We start from the raw sequence: 19727 nt of genomic DNA, 5'->3' as shown, positions 1-19727 counted from the left end.
ATACTAGGAATGGAAGGGACCTCGAGAGGTCGAGTGCAGTCCCCAGCCCTCATGGCAAGTACTGATTTCATATCAAAGACCAAGTACTGCCTAGACCATCCCTGATAGACATTTATCTAACCTACTCTTAAATATCTCCACAGATGGAGATTCTACAACCTCCCTGGGCAATTTATTCCAGTGTTTGACTACCCTGACAGTTAGGAACTTTTTCCTAATGTCCAACCTAAACCTCCCTTGCTGCAGTTTAAGCCCATTGCTCTTTATTCTATTCCCAGAGGCCAAGATGAACGAGTTTTCTCCCTCCTCCTTAGGACACCCTTTTAGATATCTGAAAACTGCTATCATGTGCCCCCTCAATCTTCTCTTTCCTAAACTAAACAAACCCAATTCCTTCAGCCTTCCCTCATAGGTCACGTTCTCTAGACCTTTAATCATTCTTGTTGCTCTTCTCTGGACCCTCTCCAGTTTTTCCACATCTTTCCTGAAATGCGGTGCCCAGAACTGGACACAATACTCCGACTGAGGCCTAACCAACGCAGAGTAGAGCGGAAGAATGACTTCTCCGGTCTTGCTCACAACACACCTGTTAATGCATCCCAGAATCATGTTTGCTTTCTTTGCAACAGTGTCACAGTGCTGACTCATATTCAACTTGTGGTCCACTATGACCCCTAGATCCCTTTCTGCCGTACTCCTCCCCAGACAGTAGTGATCAGCCTTCCAGCAGCTTGGCCCTTTTAGTGCACCACTACATTATGAAGCAGCAGTAAGAAGTAACTACTGAGCCATGCTGCCCTTAAATCCCTCTAGTCATTTTCCCTGCACAGGTAGCATGGTCAGTAACCCTTCCATTGGCTACTGCTTCTTTGCTCCTTCTTCAGACACATACATTAACACACGCACAAAGGTGATTCAAGAGACCATGGACAGTTTAATGCCTACTGTATGGATTAGACAGAAATTCCCACTAATACCAATAGAAATATATACAATTCCAACACAAAAAAAAAGCTGTTGTGTGTAACTGTTAGGGTTGCTTAAATAAAATGACCACCGATCCATACCTTGACAGATTGGAAATTCACACTTAAAAAAATAACCTTTGCATATATAATAGTTTTGATGACAATGCAAGACCTGATATGATGATAATGGAAGAACTGCAGTGGCACTCAGTTCCTTAATATACAAAATACAATGGATGTTATCAGGATGTTCCATTGGCTCATTACCAGAACTCAAAAAAACAAAACCATTTTGCTAATACATGCATTGCTCCATACTATATATTATGGGATCACTTGTATTTCTGTGAGGCACACTTGCACTGAAAGAAGGGGAAGAGAACACCTGTGCAGGGACTCTGATGTCATGTCACAAAGAATCAAAGAAAGCGTCCTCAGAATTGTGAACAAGGAACTATACAGAAATAAATTGCTATTCCTTAAACTGCAGTGTTCACTTTGCTTCACTTCATAGTTTCCCAGAAAATTTCTAGCATCCTTCCTACCTGGTTTTCTACTAAACTTTTAAAGTTACAGTGCATATATCCTAACTCCCCACTGTGCAGGGATAACAGGCCCTCATTCAGGAAAGTACCCGTAATCCAGGAAAGCACTTAAACGCATTTAAGGGCTTTCCAGAATTGTGGCCACAGTGTACTTGATACAAGCTTATGATAAGCACTGAATACAGCTTTTCACTCTGTCTCTGCTCCACAAACCTTATTTTCATTTCAGAACTATGCTGGTTACAGTGGTGTACACCAGAAAACACTGAGCTCACACGTGTGTGTTTTTTTCCTATAATAGTCGAAGTTTGACCTCCAAGTGATGGATTAAATGCTTTCAGTTCTGAGTTCCTTGTAGTGCTTCTTGATAGAGGGATAACCTTGGTAGGAAAAGATCATATTAACCAAGTAAAAAAGAAGCAAACATGATTCTCACTAGCCTATGTCAATGTGGCACTAGGAAAATACAGTAGAGGGACTCTTCTGAGTAAGAGGATATGGTTCATTCACTCCCCAAAATTTCCATAGGCTGGAAATAATTCCCTTTGTTTTCATTTCATACAAGCAGCCCACAGGACCCTATTGAGTGCAAGACTTTCATTTAAGAACTCTTCGTTTTATTTGATTTTTTCCAAATTTATTAAAATAATATGCACATAATGACAATGCCAAACTGTGCTTTACTGCAAATATGCCACTCAGCCTGGTGAGTAATGACAATAATAGTCTTTTAATTTTCTACGTGCAACCTAATGAATTCCTCGGCTAAAAGGGAATTCCATATTGCCAAAAAAAAAAAAATCTGGTTCATCGTTCTCTCATTGTGGCATGCTTTACGTATCTTTCATGCATGTAATTATGTGTTTACATTGTTATCGCTCAGACATGTTTGTTGAACCCTTCTGAATTTTCAGTAGAGTGATCAGATTTCCCTTTCTCCGGTTGTTCCACTAGCTGTATATTAGCTAATATGATGTTTAGTACCTACTGTTGTTTTTACAGGTTATACACCTTGGGTCTACCATATGAACCCAAAATGTATTTGTTTATGTTGGTAGTGCAGAAATTATATACAAGCTGTATTGTAGATCATCTAGATAGTTGTAGTTGGGATTTACTGTCTTTGTTTTTTTTTCTTTTAAAAGAATATTTTAATAATCATTAATGGCATGTAATTTTTCTGTTAAAGGGGAATGAGTAGAACCAACCTCTCCATTTTTAGATGTAGTGCCCCTTTTAAATAAAATGAAGCACAACTCCAAAATTAACTTGCTTCAGTCTTGAGATTCATGCAATGTATTTTATTTGCAGTAGACCAGGAGTCACGTGGGAACTATTCTTCTGCTTTGACTGATGTGGGCCGATGTACTCCTCGAGAGAGAAGAGGAATTCCAGACAGAGAGGTATTTAATCAGGAATAAATAACTGAGCATCATCCAAAGTCAAAAGAGCATTTATGAGGCAATCCAAAAACATTTCCATGATGAAGTTTTATGTGATGCTAAGCAAGTGTAATGATGATGATGATCATAGGAGCGGTTAGACAACCAGTCATTTAAGGGGAGAATAGAAATTGTTGTACTACTGCGTTAACAACGTATTTACCTTTCTTTAATGATTGTTTTAATCTTTGTAAGTACAATGTTAAATGTTAAGATTAAACTGTACTTTCTGTTGATGTTTAAATGGCAAGGACACTCCTATAGGGGATCTACTGATAATTTATGTCAGAACTGACAAATAGATAGGACAAGAATCTAGAGGAAAATGCCAATTCTAACTGTGAAGACTCTAATGAAAGCCAATGACTATGCAGACCAATATACCTTCAGTAATTGCCTCAGATAGTTACTGAGCTACCAGGAAGATTTCTGCTCCCGAATCACTTATTTTTTTCTTATGTCAGAGCTGTTTAAATATTTTAAGCACTGTCCCTAATTTCTGTGGCAGAAAATTTTAATTAATCTAATTATATAGTGATTGCTTATGCTTTGCTTATGCCTCACACGCAAACAATATTACAACCTTAGAAACAGAGAGACATCATAAAGGCAGCATGAAATGCCAGCATAGCTTTTCTTCAGTCTAGCTGCAGCAACAGCAAAGCTGTACCTGAAAAGGCAATAGTCAAGAGTATTCAGAGAGAAAAAAGGAAGGAGAAGAGGGATGGGCCGAAGCATGATTGATGGTGAGACTCCTGCATCTGGCCAAAAAATTAATTTAAAAATCATCTTTGAGCAGAACAATCATTAAAACACTTTTAAAAATTAAAGATATACTATTTAAAGGGGCTTTATCAGAAAATTGAATTGAAATTAGTCAATTTAACAAAAAAGCAAGTCAACAGTGCACCTTTATTTAAAGTGGTGAACTTCTATTACAGCAAGTATAATTTGAAACATTGCAGAAGCATGCTAGATTTTAACATTAAAAAGAAAAGTAAAAATATTAAAAAGTCTACCTACATTAGATTCTTCCAATTATTCTTAGGTGCCTAAATATGTGGTACTATTTTTAAAAGTACTGAGCACTCAGCAATTCCCATTTATTTCAGAGGGCCCCGCATGCTTTTGAAAATAAATCCATGTGTGTACATGCTTAAATATGGATTTAAAAATTTCAGGCACCTATCTTTGAACATCTTTATTTTAATAGGCAAATCATTATTTTTATAATATAGTTATATTATATATAAGTATTAATCACTTTGCCTGCTTTTCAGAGGCTGCCAGCTCGAGCTGTATATGACTTTAAGGCTCAGACCTCTAAGTAAGTATTAAAGTTTTGTTATTTAGTTAAGACTAAATATGAATGCAAGAGCAACTTATTTAATAACTCTCTCAGACACCTATCCTTTTAACGCCTATCTTACTTGTTCTAGCCATTGACCAAAGATTGTAGCAATGTTAGCAGTACATTTCTGTTGGGGGATACCAGCCCAAAAAAGCCTACTCAGAACTCTACTCTCCCAAAGTAGTAGCCCATAGACAAGCTGTGTAAGAAGCCATTTCATTTTTAAAATGTTTGAATGATGAAATACTTCATGTTTGTTCAAATGTGGCAGTGGCTATGCGTTCTCAGCAAAAAAACCTGTATTTCTTAGACTATTACAAACAGTTGAGATAAAAAACTATTGAAAAGCTACCCTATTATCCTTTACATTTAAACAGTGACACAGATCTTTCAGTATGTCTTTCAATGCCTTTTTGACCTAAATTTAAAGGACTGTGGCCTGTATTAATAACTGACACAAAGTTAGCTGTTGAATATTCATGCACAATAGACTTAATAGTTGTTTATACAGAACATAATTCTGTTCTTTATACCAGGGAACCATACAGAATGGGCTGAGTAGGTCAGGATAGGAGATTGCCTGAGACATCTTGTTGGTAGGATAATGGGAGGAATATGATGTGTAGTGCACTTTTCTGCTTTTATAAAAGGGAGCACCAGACGGCTCTCTTACCCACCTATGAACCAAGTAGCATCCACACAGGTGGAACAGAAGAGACAAAGCTTGCATGCAGATCCACAAGTATTTATGGCTATGTGGATAGGGGTAGGCACGATCCGGCCTGCCAAGCTGTTTGATCTAGCCCATGTCCTGCAGGGAGTGCACGAAGTCTCTTGCTACCGCCCACAGGCCCTGATTGGTGTAAGAAGTCTCCTCCCCCTGCACCACCCGGGGCACGAGTCACACAGATGGAACCACAAGCTGTTCAAAACAGCTGGCCGTTTTCTCTACAGGCCATGTGCCCCTGGCGGTGGAAAGTAGGAGGAGATTTTACATGTTTCCCTGCCCCCAGGGCAATCATCATAGACAGAGCCGTGAGCTGATCAGAATGGCTGGCTGGGGGTGAGAGAGTTTGCACAGGGCAGGGGAGTGCACAAATTCTCTTGCCCCCTGCCAGGGTTGTGCGGTGCATAGACAGGACTGCCAGCCGTTATGAACAGCTTGTGGCTCTGTCTATGTGCCGCACAACCCTGGCAATGAGTGAGAGATTTCATGCACTCGCATGCCCCCAGCTGCAATGATTGGCCTGAGAGCATGCAAAATCTCCTTTTCTCCCCTCCCCCCAGAGGCATGGGATGCATAGAGGGAGCTGCAAGCTGTTCAGAACAGCTGGTGGTTGGTTCCCTCTAGGCACCATGTGAGACTGGCAGAGGTCTGAGACTTCACATGCTCCCTTGCCCTGATTGGCCATGGGGCAGGGGAGCATGCGTGAAGTCTCTTGCCCCGCAGGGATGTGTGGCCCTGAGCAGCAAGCACATGGAGGGTACCCATATGGCTGAGACTGCTGCAAGAGAGGGCCTACCTCAGGGATCCTGTTGAACTGGTGGCTGGCAGCTGCCTAAGGTAAGTAAATTCTGGCCAGTCAGAGTGGTACCTCAGCCCCTGCCTCTTGCATCCCAGACCCTCCTACTTCTTAACTCCCGGCCCCAGCTCATAAACCTCCCTCTGCAGGTCACTACCCAAATCCTCTGCACACTGCCCCGGATCACAATTCCCTTCCAGCCAATTCCCTCTGTTAATTGGCTGAGCGTTAGTCAGGGGGCGGTGCTACCAGGGCTTTATAAAGCTGTGAGTCAGCAACCAGGGAGCTTGTGAACAGGAGCAGGAAACAGGGAGTTTTGAGAGGGAGTTGGGAAGGGGCCAAGGTACTCTTGCCAGTCTTTATACTTTAGTTTAAAGGTTTTAATAAAAACTTCCTGTGTTCCGCACTAGAGATACCTCTGAGGGGGAGGGAATGCCAGTTGTTAGGAAGAGGCAGGTGTTAGTAGTGGGTGATTCGATTGTTAGAAACCTAGATAGTTGGGTTTGTGATGACCGGGAGAACTGTATGGTGACGTGCCTGCCTGGTGCAAAGGTTGAGGATCTCTCGAGGCATCTAAATAGACTTATGTGCAGTGCTGGGGAGGAGCCAATGGTCATGGTACATGTAGGTACCAATGATGTAGGGAAGGGTAGGAGAGATGTCCTGGAGGCCAAATTTAGGTTGCTAGGAAAGAGACTGAAATCCAGGACCTCTATGTTAGCATTCTCGGAAATGCTTCCAGTTCCACGCGCAGGGCCAGGTAGGCAGGCAGAGCTTGAGTCTCAATGCGTGGATGAGACGATGGTGTAGGGAAGAAGGGATAAGATTTATTAGGAACTGGGGACAATTTTGGGAGAGGGGGAGTCTATACAGGAAGGATGGGCTCCACCTAAACCAGGGTGGAACCAGACTGCTGGCACTAAACATTAAAAAGGCCGAAGAGCAGAAATGGAAACTAAGAAATGGAGGAAAGCCAATTGGTGCGGTGAACCACATAAATCAGATGGAGATTTCTCTTAGAGGAGAATCCATTGATAGAGATTCTCTAGGCTGTCGTCAGAAAGAGAGGCGGGGAGAGGACAAACCATGGCCAGAGCAGACAAACAACCGCATATAAAGGAATCCAATGCATCAGGGAAGGGCAGACAAATAAACAGTGACAATTTTTTAAAGTGCTTCTACACAGATGCTAGGAGTCTGACTAATAAGATGGGTGAACTAGAGTACCTCGTATTAAAAGAGGAGATTGACATAATAGGCATCACTGAAACCTGGTGGAATAAGGGAGATCTGTGGGACACAATCTTACCGGGATATAAAATATATCTGAAGGATACAGCAGGCCATGTGGGTGGCAGAGTGGCACTGTATGTGAAAGATAATGTAGAATCAAATGAAAAAAAAAATCTTAAATGCATCAACATGTTCAATAGAATCACTATGGATAGTAATTCCATACTCTAATAATAAAAATTTAGCAGTAGGGATATATTATCGACCACCTGACCAGGACAGTGATACTGACATTGAAAAGCTGAGGGAGATTAGAGAGGCTACCAAAATAAAAAACTCTGTAATAATGGGGGATTTTAATTATCCCCATATTGACTGGGTACATGTCACCTCAGGAAGAGAAGCAGAGAGAAAATTTCTCAATGGCTTAAATGACTGCTTCTTGGAGCAGCTGGTACAGGAACCCACAAGGGGAGAGGCAATTCTCGATTTAATCCCTGAGTGGAGCACAGGATCAGGTCCAGGAGATAACTGTTACAGGACCACTTGGGAATAGCGACCATAATATAATAACATTTAACATTCCTGTGGTGGGAAGAACACCTCAGCAGTCCAGCACTCTGGCATTTAATTTCAAAAAGGGGGATTACACAAAAATGAGGAGGTTAGTTAAACAGAAATTAAAAGGCACAGTGACTAGAGCCAAATGCCTGCAAGCTGCATGGAAACTTTTTAAAGACACCATAATAGAGGCCCAAATTAAATGCATACCCCAAATTAAAAAACCTAGTAAGAGACCTAAAAAAGAGTCATCATGGCTTAACCCCCATGTAAAAGAAGCAGTGAGGGACAAAAAGGCATCTTTCAAGAAGTGGAAGTCCAATCCTAGTGAGATAAATAGAAAGGAACATAAACACTGTCAAAACAAGTGTAAAAATATAATAAGAAAAGCAAAAAAAGATTTTGAGGAACACCTAGCCAAAAACTCAAAAAGAAATAGCAAAATGTTTTTTAAGTACGTCAGAAAAAGGGGTAAGCAGTGAGGTGGTAAAGTTGGCGGATGATAGTAAACTGTTTAAGATAGTCAAGACAGAAGCAGATTGTGAAGAACTTCAAAAAGATCTCACCAAACTGAGTGATTGGGCAACAAAATGGCAAATGAAATTTAATGTGGATAAGTGTAAAGTAATGCACATTGGAAAAAATAACCCCAACTATACGTACAGTATGATGGGGGCTAATTTGGCTATAACAAATCAGGAAAGAGATTGTGGAGTTATCGTGGATAATTCTCTGAAAACTTCCACACAGTGTGCAGCAGCAGTCAAAAAGGCAAATAGGATGTTAGGAATTATTAAGAAAGGGATAGAAAATAAGACACAGAATATCTTACTGCCCCTGCATAAATCTATGGTTCGCCCACATCTTGAATACTGTGTACAGATGTGGTCTCCTCACCTCAAAAAAGATATTTTGGCTTTAGAAAGAGTTCAGAAAAGTGCAACTAAAATTATTAGGGGTTTGGAACTGGTCTCATATGAAGAGAGGCTAAAGCGACTGGGACTTTTCAGTTTAGAAAAGAGGAGACTGAGTGGGATATGATAGAGGTATATAAAATCATGAGTGGTTGTGGAGAGGGTGAATAAAGAAAAGTTATTTATTAGTTCCCATAATAGAAGAACTAGAGGACACAAAATGAAATTAATGGGTAGTAGGTTTTAAACTAATAAACTAAAGTTCTTCTTCACACAGCGCAGAGTCAACCTGTGGAACTCCTTGCCAAAGGAGGCTGTGAAGGTTAGGTCTATAACAGAGTTTAAAGAGAAGCTAGATAATTTCATGGAGGTTAGGTCCATAAAAGGCTATTAGCCAGGGGATAGAAATGGTGTCCCTGGCGATGGATGTCACAAAACAAATCGCTTGATCATTGTCTTTGGTCTACCCCCTCTGGGGCACCTGGTGCTGGCCACTGTCGGCAGACAGGCTATGGGCTAGATGGACCTTTGGTCTGACCCAGTATGGCCATTCTTATGTTCTTATGACCCTGCAGCCCCTGCTACACCCCTCCCCCAGGGCAAAATTCACTCATATACTCAAAGACTTTAAGGGCAGATGAGACCATTATGATTATCTAGTCTGATCCCCTGCATGATGCAGGCCACAGAATCTCACTCACCCACTGCTAGAATAATCCTCTCACCTATATCTCAGATATTGAAGTCCTTGAAACGATGGTTCAAAGACCCCAAGATGCAGAGAATCCTCCCACAAGTGACCCAGGCCCCATGCTACAGAGGAAGGCGAAAAACTTCCAGGGCCTTGAGCACCCCTACTTCCTTCCAGACCCAGCACTCTAATCCCCTGCCCTAGGTCACAATCCCCTACTTCACCTAAACTCCCTCTCAGACACCACACCCTCTCCTGCATCCCAATCCTCTACTCAAGCTCCCTTCTGCAAAACCCGCACCCTCTCCATCGAGAAGTGCAGCTCTTGACCATTTTCCAAAATCTTGGAGTGGCTCTTGATCAAAAATTATTGCCCACCATGGGCTATGATGTAGATCAGGCCTGTCTCTTTAAGGGACCAACATTAGAATCCAAACGCAAATACTCAAGGTTTCAGATTCAGAATTGATTCTCCTTTCCATTGCGTGTACCACTCTGCATTTTACAATGACTTTATTTATATATCATCCACAGGGATTCGAAGCATGGCAGTGATGCTCCTTCATTAGATATTTATGTTCTTAAATACATTGAGATCTGAACTGTGTGTGAACAGCACTGGAATTTCTGAAGTTATTAGAGCATCTTAACCAAACCTGAAAATATCTGTCTAAAATGAATTTGTTACAGAGAACTGTCCTTTAAGAAAGGAGATACCATCTATATCCTCAGGAAGATAGATCAAAACTGGTATGAGGGAGAGCACCATGCGAGAGTTGGAATTTTCCCAATTTCTTATGTTGAGGTTTGTATGTTGTTTTAATTTATGGGATTAAAATAGATGCACAAATTACATGGAAATAATGCAAAAAAAAATTCATGTTCTCCTTTCAGAAACTTTGTCCCCCTGAAAAAGCACAGCCTGCCAGGCCACCTCCCCCAGCACAAATTGGAGATATTGGAGAAGCTATTGCCAAATATAATTTCAATGCAGACACAAATGTGGAACTGTCATTGAGAAAGGTAACATCTAGTTATCTTCAGTGAAAAAAAAATCTATACTGAATAACTGTTTATAACTAGCACAATTTGAAAATGTGTACATAAAAGCTGTTGTTTCTCCTACTCTGAAATACTAGTAGAAGAATATTTTCAGAATACTTAATTAACCTTCTTTACTTTGTATCTCTAGGTATCTAGCTCTACTTTTGTGAATGGTGTAAATGTGTTAGGCAGGTATTTAGGTTGTACTTCCCTGATACACACATGCAAACATCAGGTTACATGTACAAATTAGGTAACTGCCTAATTGCCATAAAAAAAGAGCTGTGTAGAGCTGTCTACACAGTGCTTTTTTTGCGCAAAAGGGATCCGAGGAGGAAATGAAAATGAGTGCGACATATGCAAATGAGCGGTCCCATTGCATTTCCTCTTGGGGAAGAGGATCGTAGTCTAGACATAGCCATAGTCATATTTAAATTACCCATGTACACATTTTTCAAATGCCTCTTTCCTCAACCACGGTTGTGAAACCTGCAATTTTGTAGATGCGCCAACTGTTTTGAATATATAAAAGGAGATTTTAAACCTGTTACAGTTTGTATATGGACTTTTTTGGAAACAACTCTGGCATTTTGTGGATTATCAAGCCCAATAAGGGATTCTGTCACTGCCTGCCTTATAACTTTGGGTTCCTTAAAACCATGCTGCTATGACTCAGAGCTCTGACATTGCTAGCCAGCCTACAAAGTGGTTTCAACTCTAGCTTCAACCAGCCTTGTTACTCCTCTCAGTTGAGCTCCACAGCCCTTTCCAATCCCAAGCTCCCCCAGATCTATTTCCCTGAGTTCTTAACTATGAGATATTCAGACTCTTCTTCTCTGGTTTGGCACCTCTGAAGGAGTAAAACCTCATGGCAGTGATCAGTTCACTTTGGCATATTACTTCCCACAGTTTACATACCAGAGACCTGCTTTGGGTAAAAATAAACTAAAGTTTAATAGAAAAATCAGATATTAAAAGATGAAATTGTGAGGAAGAGCAAATAAATACAAGCTACACAGAAAATAAACATAAAGACACAATCTCAGTCTTCACATTTCTACGTTAGCTAAATTCCATTTTCTTACAAGTTACTTATTGCCTCTGTACAGTTTCCCAGCAATATCCTCTGTCATAGAAGTGATCCAGTATTTCATGGACAGCACTCCACTTAGATGCTGGCCATCCATTTATGGATAGCTTTTACTTCAAACCCCTTCTTGTTTAACAAGATTTGCAGTTTGTTTTTTCTTTTCTTTCTTTTAGACTATGGTAATTCATGGTTACAGAGTGCAGGGAAACAGAAAAATCAGTTGGGAGCTGCACACGAATGAGAAGCATAAACAAAACAAAAAACAGTACCCTCAACTGAGACGGCTCCCGACTGAGAAGGAAAAAGACACTCCCCACATTCCCTTGCACACCAAAGCCTATAGGGGCCCGGGCTAGTAGATTTTGTGTGCTCCAGCCCTGCAGGGGAACAGCCGGGGGGCTGGAGCACAAGCATGGGCTTTCCCAATGCTAGGGAGAGTCCAGAGCCTCGGGGAAGCATCCAGCCTCTGGGCTATAGGTTTCCCACCCCTCATCTATAGTACAAAGTTATATCAATGTAAGGTACCTTATATCGACTTAATTGGTGCAAGTTTCTAATCAAATATTTCTTCTTGGATTTAATGCCAATATTTTCTTTCTAATAGTAATACTAATTCTTGCTGTTTCAAGTACATCTTAAACAAACATATACATCTAACCATTTTATTGAAAAATTCCAAATTAGACATAGCAAGATATTAAATGTTAATATATTTCACCAAGTGAAACATCTTTATTATAAGATGTTTAATCCCCACATGATCTGGTAATGAAAGGGCATCCATGGAAGGTGCTGAGTGTTTTCATTGACTTCACTCTGGTTGGATCAGGCCTATATTTTGTTTAGTATACTGGTTGTACCTCTTTTAACCGGGTCTCCCTGGTCTGGCTATATCCATGGTCCAGCATGGACCACAGATATTCCTGGACAACAGAGCCCAGAAAGAGGGAGGTCTGGTGGCAAGGCAGGAGCACTTTAAGGGGCGCCGGTGACTGAGCTGGGAGCCCAGAGTAGGAGGAAGGGGGAGGCAGAAGACTGACAGCATGGCGAGGATTTTTGGCCCCAGCAGAGCTGGCCCCTAACCTTGGCCAAGGAGCTCTGACCCCAGCAGCAGCCAGGAAGTTCTGGCCCAGGTAGTGAAGCTCCAGCCCCATCCCTCTGCCCCGGCTACAGAGCTCTGGTCCCAGCCACAGAGCCAGGCAGCTGTAGAGCTAAGCCCAAGCTGCACAGCTGTAGCCGTGGTGCTCCGGCCCCAGCACTAGCTGGGCCTGGAAGAGCCTCGGGGGCTGAGGCAGCAGAGGGGCAAGCACAGACCAGTGCAGCATGGCCATGAGGGGAGGAACCTTCCATGGTCTGGCAAATCCCCTTGCTCAGGACAAGTCAGGTCCTGAGAGTGCCAGACCAGTGAGGTCCAACCTGTACCTTAATAAATCAGGAAGAGGGATGTGAAGGATTAATTTTTAATGTAAATATAAAAACATTAATATTGCAATGTGAGCTTCTATTTATAAACACCGCTTATCACTACAGTATTTTATATTAATAAAAGTTGCTCTCCAGCTGGCCTCATTTTAATAAGAGAATAGCTGGCACTTGTTTGTTTTTTGTTTTTTCAACTAGAGATGCTTTTATGGTATTCACAAATCAACAACAGAAACAAATCACATAAATCTAAGAGGACATCAAGATGGGAGGGTGGGGATTGGAAAAAAAGTTGTCCTGCAGGAGATATGATACAACATATGGTGTATAAAACAAACAGGAATCCAAGAAATCTTAATAAGGAGAAAAGTAGGGAGTAGTACTGACTTTTGAAATCCAGTTCCCAGGCTGGCTGAAAAGATGAAAATGATTATGTGCTCATCTGGACATGTTCTTAAGTGCCACGGCTGAATTGTATCTTAGTCTAGAAATTCCTATTGAGCTTTGTGGCATACTCTGCTTCCATCAGTTCCTAATTGTACTGGTTAGGGATGTTCAATTGTGAGTAACTGAATAATGTAAGAGTCTATAGGGCGCCCCCTAGGGCTGTTGCTACACTTCAAAGGTGAAAGCGGCATTTCAAAATGGCCCTGTGGTGCCCTGGATCAGCTGGGGACTCCTGGGCTCATGCTGCACTGCCGCTTTGAAACACCACGGGGAGTCCAATATTAAGCTCTACGCAGCATTTCAAAGTGGCAGTGCCACATGGAGCCTGGACTCAGTGGTGGAGTCCCATCTGATCCTGTGTTCCACACAGTGCTGTCACTTTGAAATGCCGTCCTGGGGACACCCCAGCTGGCTCTGGGCTGCATGCCATGTTTTTAAGCAGCAGCGCCACATGGAGCCTGGAGACTGGTACCCCTATCAGAAAGAGGCAGCAAGGGGCCAGGAAGCGACTAGTTGTCTAGCCTGTCTAGCATTTGCTTATCAGATAGTCGACTAGTCCTTCACATCCCTAGTACTGGTAGCACTGTAGTATGGCCTTTTTCTTAATCCCATTGGCTTTTCAAGAAAAATACAAAACTAAACAACGTGACAAGCAAAACATTTACATTAATATAACAGTAACTATTACTGATTGCAGGAAGGGGTCTAGCAGAATAATAGTGTACTGCCAGGTAGACATCTAGTTCTGAGCAGAGCACCTCAGTTGTTATTTAGTATCTGGTGTAGGAAAGGCATTCATAGACCAGCACAAGGTCCTGTCTTGCTGGAATTCTAGCATTATGTGAAGCTATTTGAAAAGTGGAACAGATTCTGAAGGCTCTGACAGGGCCACACAGAACTTCCATGAAAAAATACTCTGATATATTGAGAGAGAACTTTATTTTCTGAATAATTTATATTATCACTTGTCCACTGATGATTAATTTTGATAATGCATTACAGGGAGACAGAGTAATTCTTCTTAAGAGAGTTGATCAAAATTGGTATGAAGGTAAAATACCAGGATCCAACAGACAAGGCATCTTCCCTGTTTCCTATGTAGAAGTCATCAAAAAGAATGCATCAAAAGGTGCTGGTGATTATCCTGATCCTCCAATACCCCAAAGTTATTCTAGTGATAGAACACACCATTTAAGTTCAACTAAGGTAAGGAAGGTTTGTTTTTTCATCATGCCGACAATGTGTTAATCTTGTAAATCTTTTTTTTAAATGCATACTTGAATATGCATATTTTTAAAAGTTAAGCATTCCACCCACAGAAATCATATTTATAATTGATCTTTTTCTGAAGACATATTTGTATAGCTAAAATTTCATTGTATAACCTTTTATTTTTTACATTTTTAGTATACACTAAAATGCCACCAAAGTTGGTATTTAAGACTCTTGCTGGGTTTCACTAAATTTATAAAATGTGAAGCATAAAACCTAGGACATAAAAGCCTTAATTTCTAAAGATGTTTTAAATATCTTTCATGGGTCCCAAACTCTGCAAATCTAGTCATTAACTATTACGTTATTTAGCACATGGCCAGACAGAGTTTGGTTAGCAAATCAAACGCACCAAAACAAAACTTGTTTGACAACTTGGAACAGATTTGAGCATTCCGGGTAATAGTCAGTAAACTGTTGTTGCAGTATGAACATCTTTTCTCATGACACAGCTGAGAAGATCTTGCAATCCCCAAACAGAGAACCCATGAGAGTGGCTTGAGTGGCCTGTTTGCATGAGGACAAAGCTAGCCAAAAATGGCCCTTTGCTCTCTGTGTCCGTCTTTGGATGATGGAAGCAAGGAATCGATGATGACTTCTTTCTGTGATTTGCCTCCTTTTTGCCTCACACTCTCCAAAAATCCACTTTTGACATAGTGCAGACTCCTTGTGGTGATTTTGTAACGATAGCATTTGTGTTAAGTGAGAATGATGCAACAGTCATCACACTTCAGTACAGTTCAGGTTCAAATCTTTAAAGCTATAGCCTAAATCAAATTTCTTTACAGCTTTTACACTTACTCATGAGCATTCTCAAATCATCCATCACAAATTATATTAGCTGATGGAAGAAAGGCTGGTTTCCATTGGAAGTTCTGTTCTTTTTTTTATGATGAACAGACTTTGATCAATTACTCAATTGGTAAAATATTTCTACCTTCTTGCAAAGATTTGCACAGTTTCTTTAATGGCAATAGAAGCATGAAGATTATTGTATGTGGCTTCAGTTACTGTTAATGAGATACCAGTCTAAAACTTCTGAACATCAAGGAGAGAAAGAACACTTTAGAAATATTAATTTGTCCTTATTTATCTCTTTACAGTATGTTCTGTCTCTGTGTGTGTGTGTGTGTGTGTGTGTAGTTTGTAAACTCTCTCTGTTCAGTTATTGGCATATCTTTTGTTTCATGATGTCAGTAATATATTGCCTTGCTTCTTATATACACATACATATATATGACAGTTATTCATATTAGGGCCAAATTACAATGTCAGAATAGGAGAAGCTTCCCAACATTCTTTAAAGATTCTTAACTGTTACCAAAATACGTTCTTGAAGGAAAAGCCTGAATTCTGTGCCTATGGATAAATACTAAAAGCATCAAATGTGAGATATGCTTGCTCTGGAGATAGTTCTTGATCTTCAAATGTATGTCGTACAAGGATGCCAGCTGCTATTTTTTCCCCGCCTACTAAGAGTTAGGGTTAGAGGTAGCAACAATTTAAGTTTTTTAGTAGTCAGCCAGATCTCCCTAATTCCAACTCTTTATCACATAACTCACTGCTAAGATTCTGATCATTTTATTGAGAGCTAGGCTGTAGTTCAGATGAGACTCACATTTCAGCTAAAGTCATCCAATAATTCTTTGATATTTAAATAAATCTTCCCTCACTTCAAAGTAGAAAAGACCAACTCTTGAGAGAGAGATTGGAAGCAGGAGAAAGTATGGAAGGGTGTCTCTCTCTTTCAGGGCTTGAAGAATAAAACAGAATGTCTGCCTCTGATCTATGTTTCTTCATATTTGCAGTGAATAGTTCAAACTGTCCTTTTTGTGATATACAGTAAAACTCCAATAGTCCGGCATCCAATAGTCCGGCACTCCTGATAATCCGGCATCAAAATGGCAAGAGCCTAGTGAGTGAGCTTCAGCAAAAAAAAAGAGTCACAAGGTAACAGCGGCAGCAGCTGAACTGAGCAAAAAGGGTAAAAAAGGCTTAAAAAAAACTAAAACGTTACAATATACTGTATACAGAATGTACAATAAAAAGGGGTAAGAACACTTTATATACAGTATATAATGTATACAGTATATATATAACCTGCTTATACTACCTCCTGATAGTCTGGCATATTTGATAATCCGGCACCACCTAAATCCCATAGGTTCCGGATTATTGGAAGTCTACTGTAGTGGGCAGATACAAGCTACTGTAAATGTCATAACTCCATAAAAGCCAGTCAATTATGGCAATTTACACCACTTCAAGATCTTCCCCTGATACTGTGTAATGCCAACAGACAGGACTGAATTTAGGTCCTCTTGAGCTTAGTGCATGAGCCGCTACCACTTGAGCTAAAAGCCAGCTGGCTCTCAGCTAAGGCTGTAGAGTACACTCATTCTTTTTCTCTTTAAGTGTCCTCTGTAGTGGCACTCAGACCAGTACACCGCACTCAGTATCAAAAGCATTTCTCCTTGACCAGAAAGAAATAGCGCACCTAGCAATATTACATGTTCTTTCTCCTAATCACTTCATAGGAGCTGCACAAGAGCAATAGCAATGAGCAAGTTTGAAAAAAATCTCTGAAACTATAGAGAATTATAGATGGCTAAGTTCTAAGAGACAGAGGCACTTAATGTTTCTGATATAACAATAAGAACCATTCAGGTTTATTCACCACTATACCAATTTTTATGATAATATCAATGTAGTTACTGTGACATAGCAGGTACAATCCAGACTAATGAGTACAGTCACCTTGCCCTCTAACTTGGAGTTCTTTTTGCAATACCTTTCTGCTGTAGCCTCTAGCCTGGATTAGTCACAAACAGCCTCCAGCATGCAGGTCACCTAACTATGTGAGTGCTACGGCCAGCCACCACTGGCTGTTACTAGTCTTATTTATAGTATGGGGTAACCACAACAGACTCCCAGTGCTAGATTTTCTCCTAGCAATGTATGTCCTGTGCTGCCTAGCCATCAACTGGATAATTCAAATTCACATAGGCTACATCTAGACTGGCATGATTTTCCGCAAATGCTTTTAACGGAAAACTTTTCCATTAAAAGCATTTGCGGAAAAGAGCGTCTAGCACGGACGCTTTTCCGCAAAAGCACTTTTTGCAGAAAAGTGTCTGTGCCAATTTAGACGCGCTTTTGCGCAAAAAAGCCCCGATGGCCATTTTTGCGATTGGGGCTTTTTTGCGCAAAACAAATCTGAGCTGTCTACACTGGCCCTTTTGCGCAAAAGCTTTGTGCAAAAGGACTTTTGCCCGAACGGGAACAGCATAGTATTTCCGCAAGAAGCACTGATTTCAGACAGTAGGAAGTCAGTGTTCTTGCGGAAATTCAAGCGGCCAGTGTAGATAGCTGGCAAGTTTTTCTGCAAAAGCAGGTGCTTTTGCAGAAAAACTTGCCAGTCTAGACACAGCCATAAAGTCCATTATTTCTTTAATAAAAACATTATGTACACAATTTGCCACTCCAAATGTAGCTTCCCAGGCACTTTGTAGTTAATAAACTTACTTTATTGTTTTCTGTTATCCAAAGACAGATGCTAAGTGAGTACAACTAATGAGGTATACAAATCAGAAATGGATACAAGAAAATAAAGGCAAATGCTATTGGTGTATAACTTAAACTATATCAGATTCATGCAAATTTTCTCACAATATGCTTTCAGCAATCTTACTGACCAAACCCTCTATGTCAAGACCTCTTATCCCAGAATCCAATGAAGTCTTCCTTGGTCCATCAAATGTAGAGAATTGATGAGAAAAGAGAGAGATAAGTGGGCTCCACTGGGGTGTTTGACCTTCCGTTTTGTTGTTTCAGTCCCCCTTTTGAAAAACATTTCTAATTGGGTACCAGAAGACCAAAAGCATATGTGGAAAGATGTTCCTTACTGCTTTTTTCTCACCTCTGTGAGCTTTCTTTGTCTTCCCTTCCTGCTGAATGGCACTGTTTACTGTATAAATACAAATGAAGCAGAGCACATATTCCTTTGTTTGAGATAGACACGTTTGCCAACAGCTGGGAACATATGTTAACAACACCTTACAGTGGAATATTATAACGTCACATTCAATTTTACCAAACATATTTTATCAGGACAATGTTGACAAGTAAGCTGAATTTTCAAATGATACAAGATATACTTTGTACATAAATTATTACAATAGTGTGTAGACTGTGGACACAGCAGTACATTCTGTCAGTTACCTCTCTCTAGAATTTTTTCAAGGTAGAAACCAGGGCCCAAGAACAGTTTCTACACACCTGCATGTTTGTGATTATCTGTTTTCTAAGAAAAAAGCTTAAGGGTCTTTTACATGACCAAGGAAATCTATGCAGCAGTAACTGCACTGACACAAACAGGAAAAAAACAAAAATCTCTCAAACCAACTTCTCATCTCTTAATTCTTCTATATATTCAGAAGAAGCAACGTGTTTGGGGAAAGTGTCTTAAATCTTCTCTTCTTAGAATAGCTGGAGCTCTATTATATTAAACTTTATTAAACTTAAGCATTCCGAATCAGGTATCAGATTTAGCATGATCAGTGGCTCCACTTATATAGCCCACTGAACAGGAAGAGGAAGAATATCATCTAATCCATTATATCATTTTCTGCCTGTAGAGGCTCTTCCAATTATGGGGCTAATTTAATAGTGCTTGCATTATGCAGGCAAAACCAAATATACTCAGAGCTAATCAACTTTGCAAAGAGGGCTTCATATCAGAAAAGCCTATGCCAAAGAACTGCCTAAATTCTCAAAAATAAAGCCATCTAAGTTTGAGAAAACTTCCCTATGAGGTAAGTAATTTGCCCTCTTTTCCCCAGATTATGACTCTCGGGTTCAAACTCTATATAAACAATAAAGCCTTGTTTTCTTTTCTACAGTATTATTTAAAATCTAAAATAGCCAGATAACTAAAGAGATGTGCAGTCTGAAATTGTTTTAGATTATTCTTACAAGAAGATTAAAATATTTGTCATTAAAGTTTAACTTTGAGGATTCCTAGTAACAAAAAATACATTTTCAGTATTTACTGAAGCAATGGATATCTACAGACGCAGTGTACGTATGACTCACCAATCTGTCACTCTTACAAAAGGACTTTTATTTTACCACAAGGATACTCCAATCAATATAATGTAATGCTACTCAAAATATATTACTATGTACAGTGCTGTCACCATCTTAAACTAATTGTTTGCTGTCT

General features: G+C 40.3%; 1 protein-coding gene and 1 long non-coding RNA gene across 9 annotated transcripts in view; one reads left to right on the top strand and one right to left on the bottom strand.

Annotated features, from left to right (window-relative positions):
- Nucleotides 1-19727, bottom strand: part of LOC112546681 (uncharacterized) — a 141124-nt gene that overhangs the window by 23199 nt on the left and 98198 nt on the right. The gene's annotated exons all lie outside the window — the stretch shown is intronic.
- SORBS2 (sorbin and SH3 domain containing 2) overlaps nt 1-19727 on the top strand; it is a 261132-nt gene that overhangs the window by 221928 nt on the left and 19477 nt on the right. For 6 of the 8 annotated variants that reach the window (XM_075930310.1, XM_075930312.1, XM_075930311.1 and 3 more), the window contains 5 exons: nt 2828-2916; nt 4236-4282; nt 9919-10033; nt 10123-10251; nt 14234-14437. In XM_075930310.1, coding sequence (XP_075786425.1) covers nt 2828-2916; nt 4236-4282; nt 9919-10033; nt 10123-10251; nt 14234-14437 — 584 coding nt within the window. Of the gene's footprint in view, nt 1-2824; nt 2917-4235; nt 4283-9918; nt 10034-10122; nt 10252-14233; nt 14438-19727 lie in introns of all 8 variants that reach the window. The other 2 variants (XM_075930308.1, XM_075930309.1) reach the window with 1 other exon arrangement.

Source organism: Pelodiscus sinensis, chromosome 5 (genome assembly GCF_049634645.1).
Source record: "Pelodiscus sinensis isolate JC-2024 chromosome 5, ASM4963464v1, whole genome shotgun sequence".
Classification (NCBI taxonomy): domain Eukaryota; kingdom Metazoa; phylum Chordata; order Testudines; family Trionychidae; genus Pelodiscus; species Pelodiscus sinensis.
Note: the sequence above shows the minus strand (reverse complement) of the source record. Positions and strands in the feature narration are given on the sequence as shown.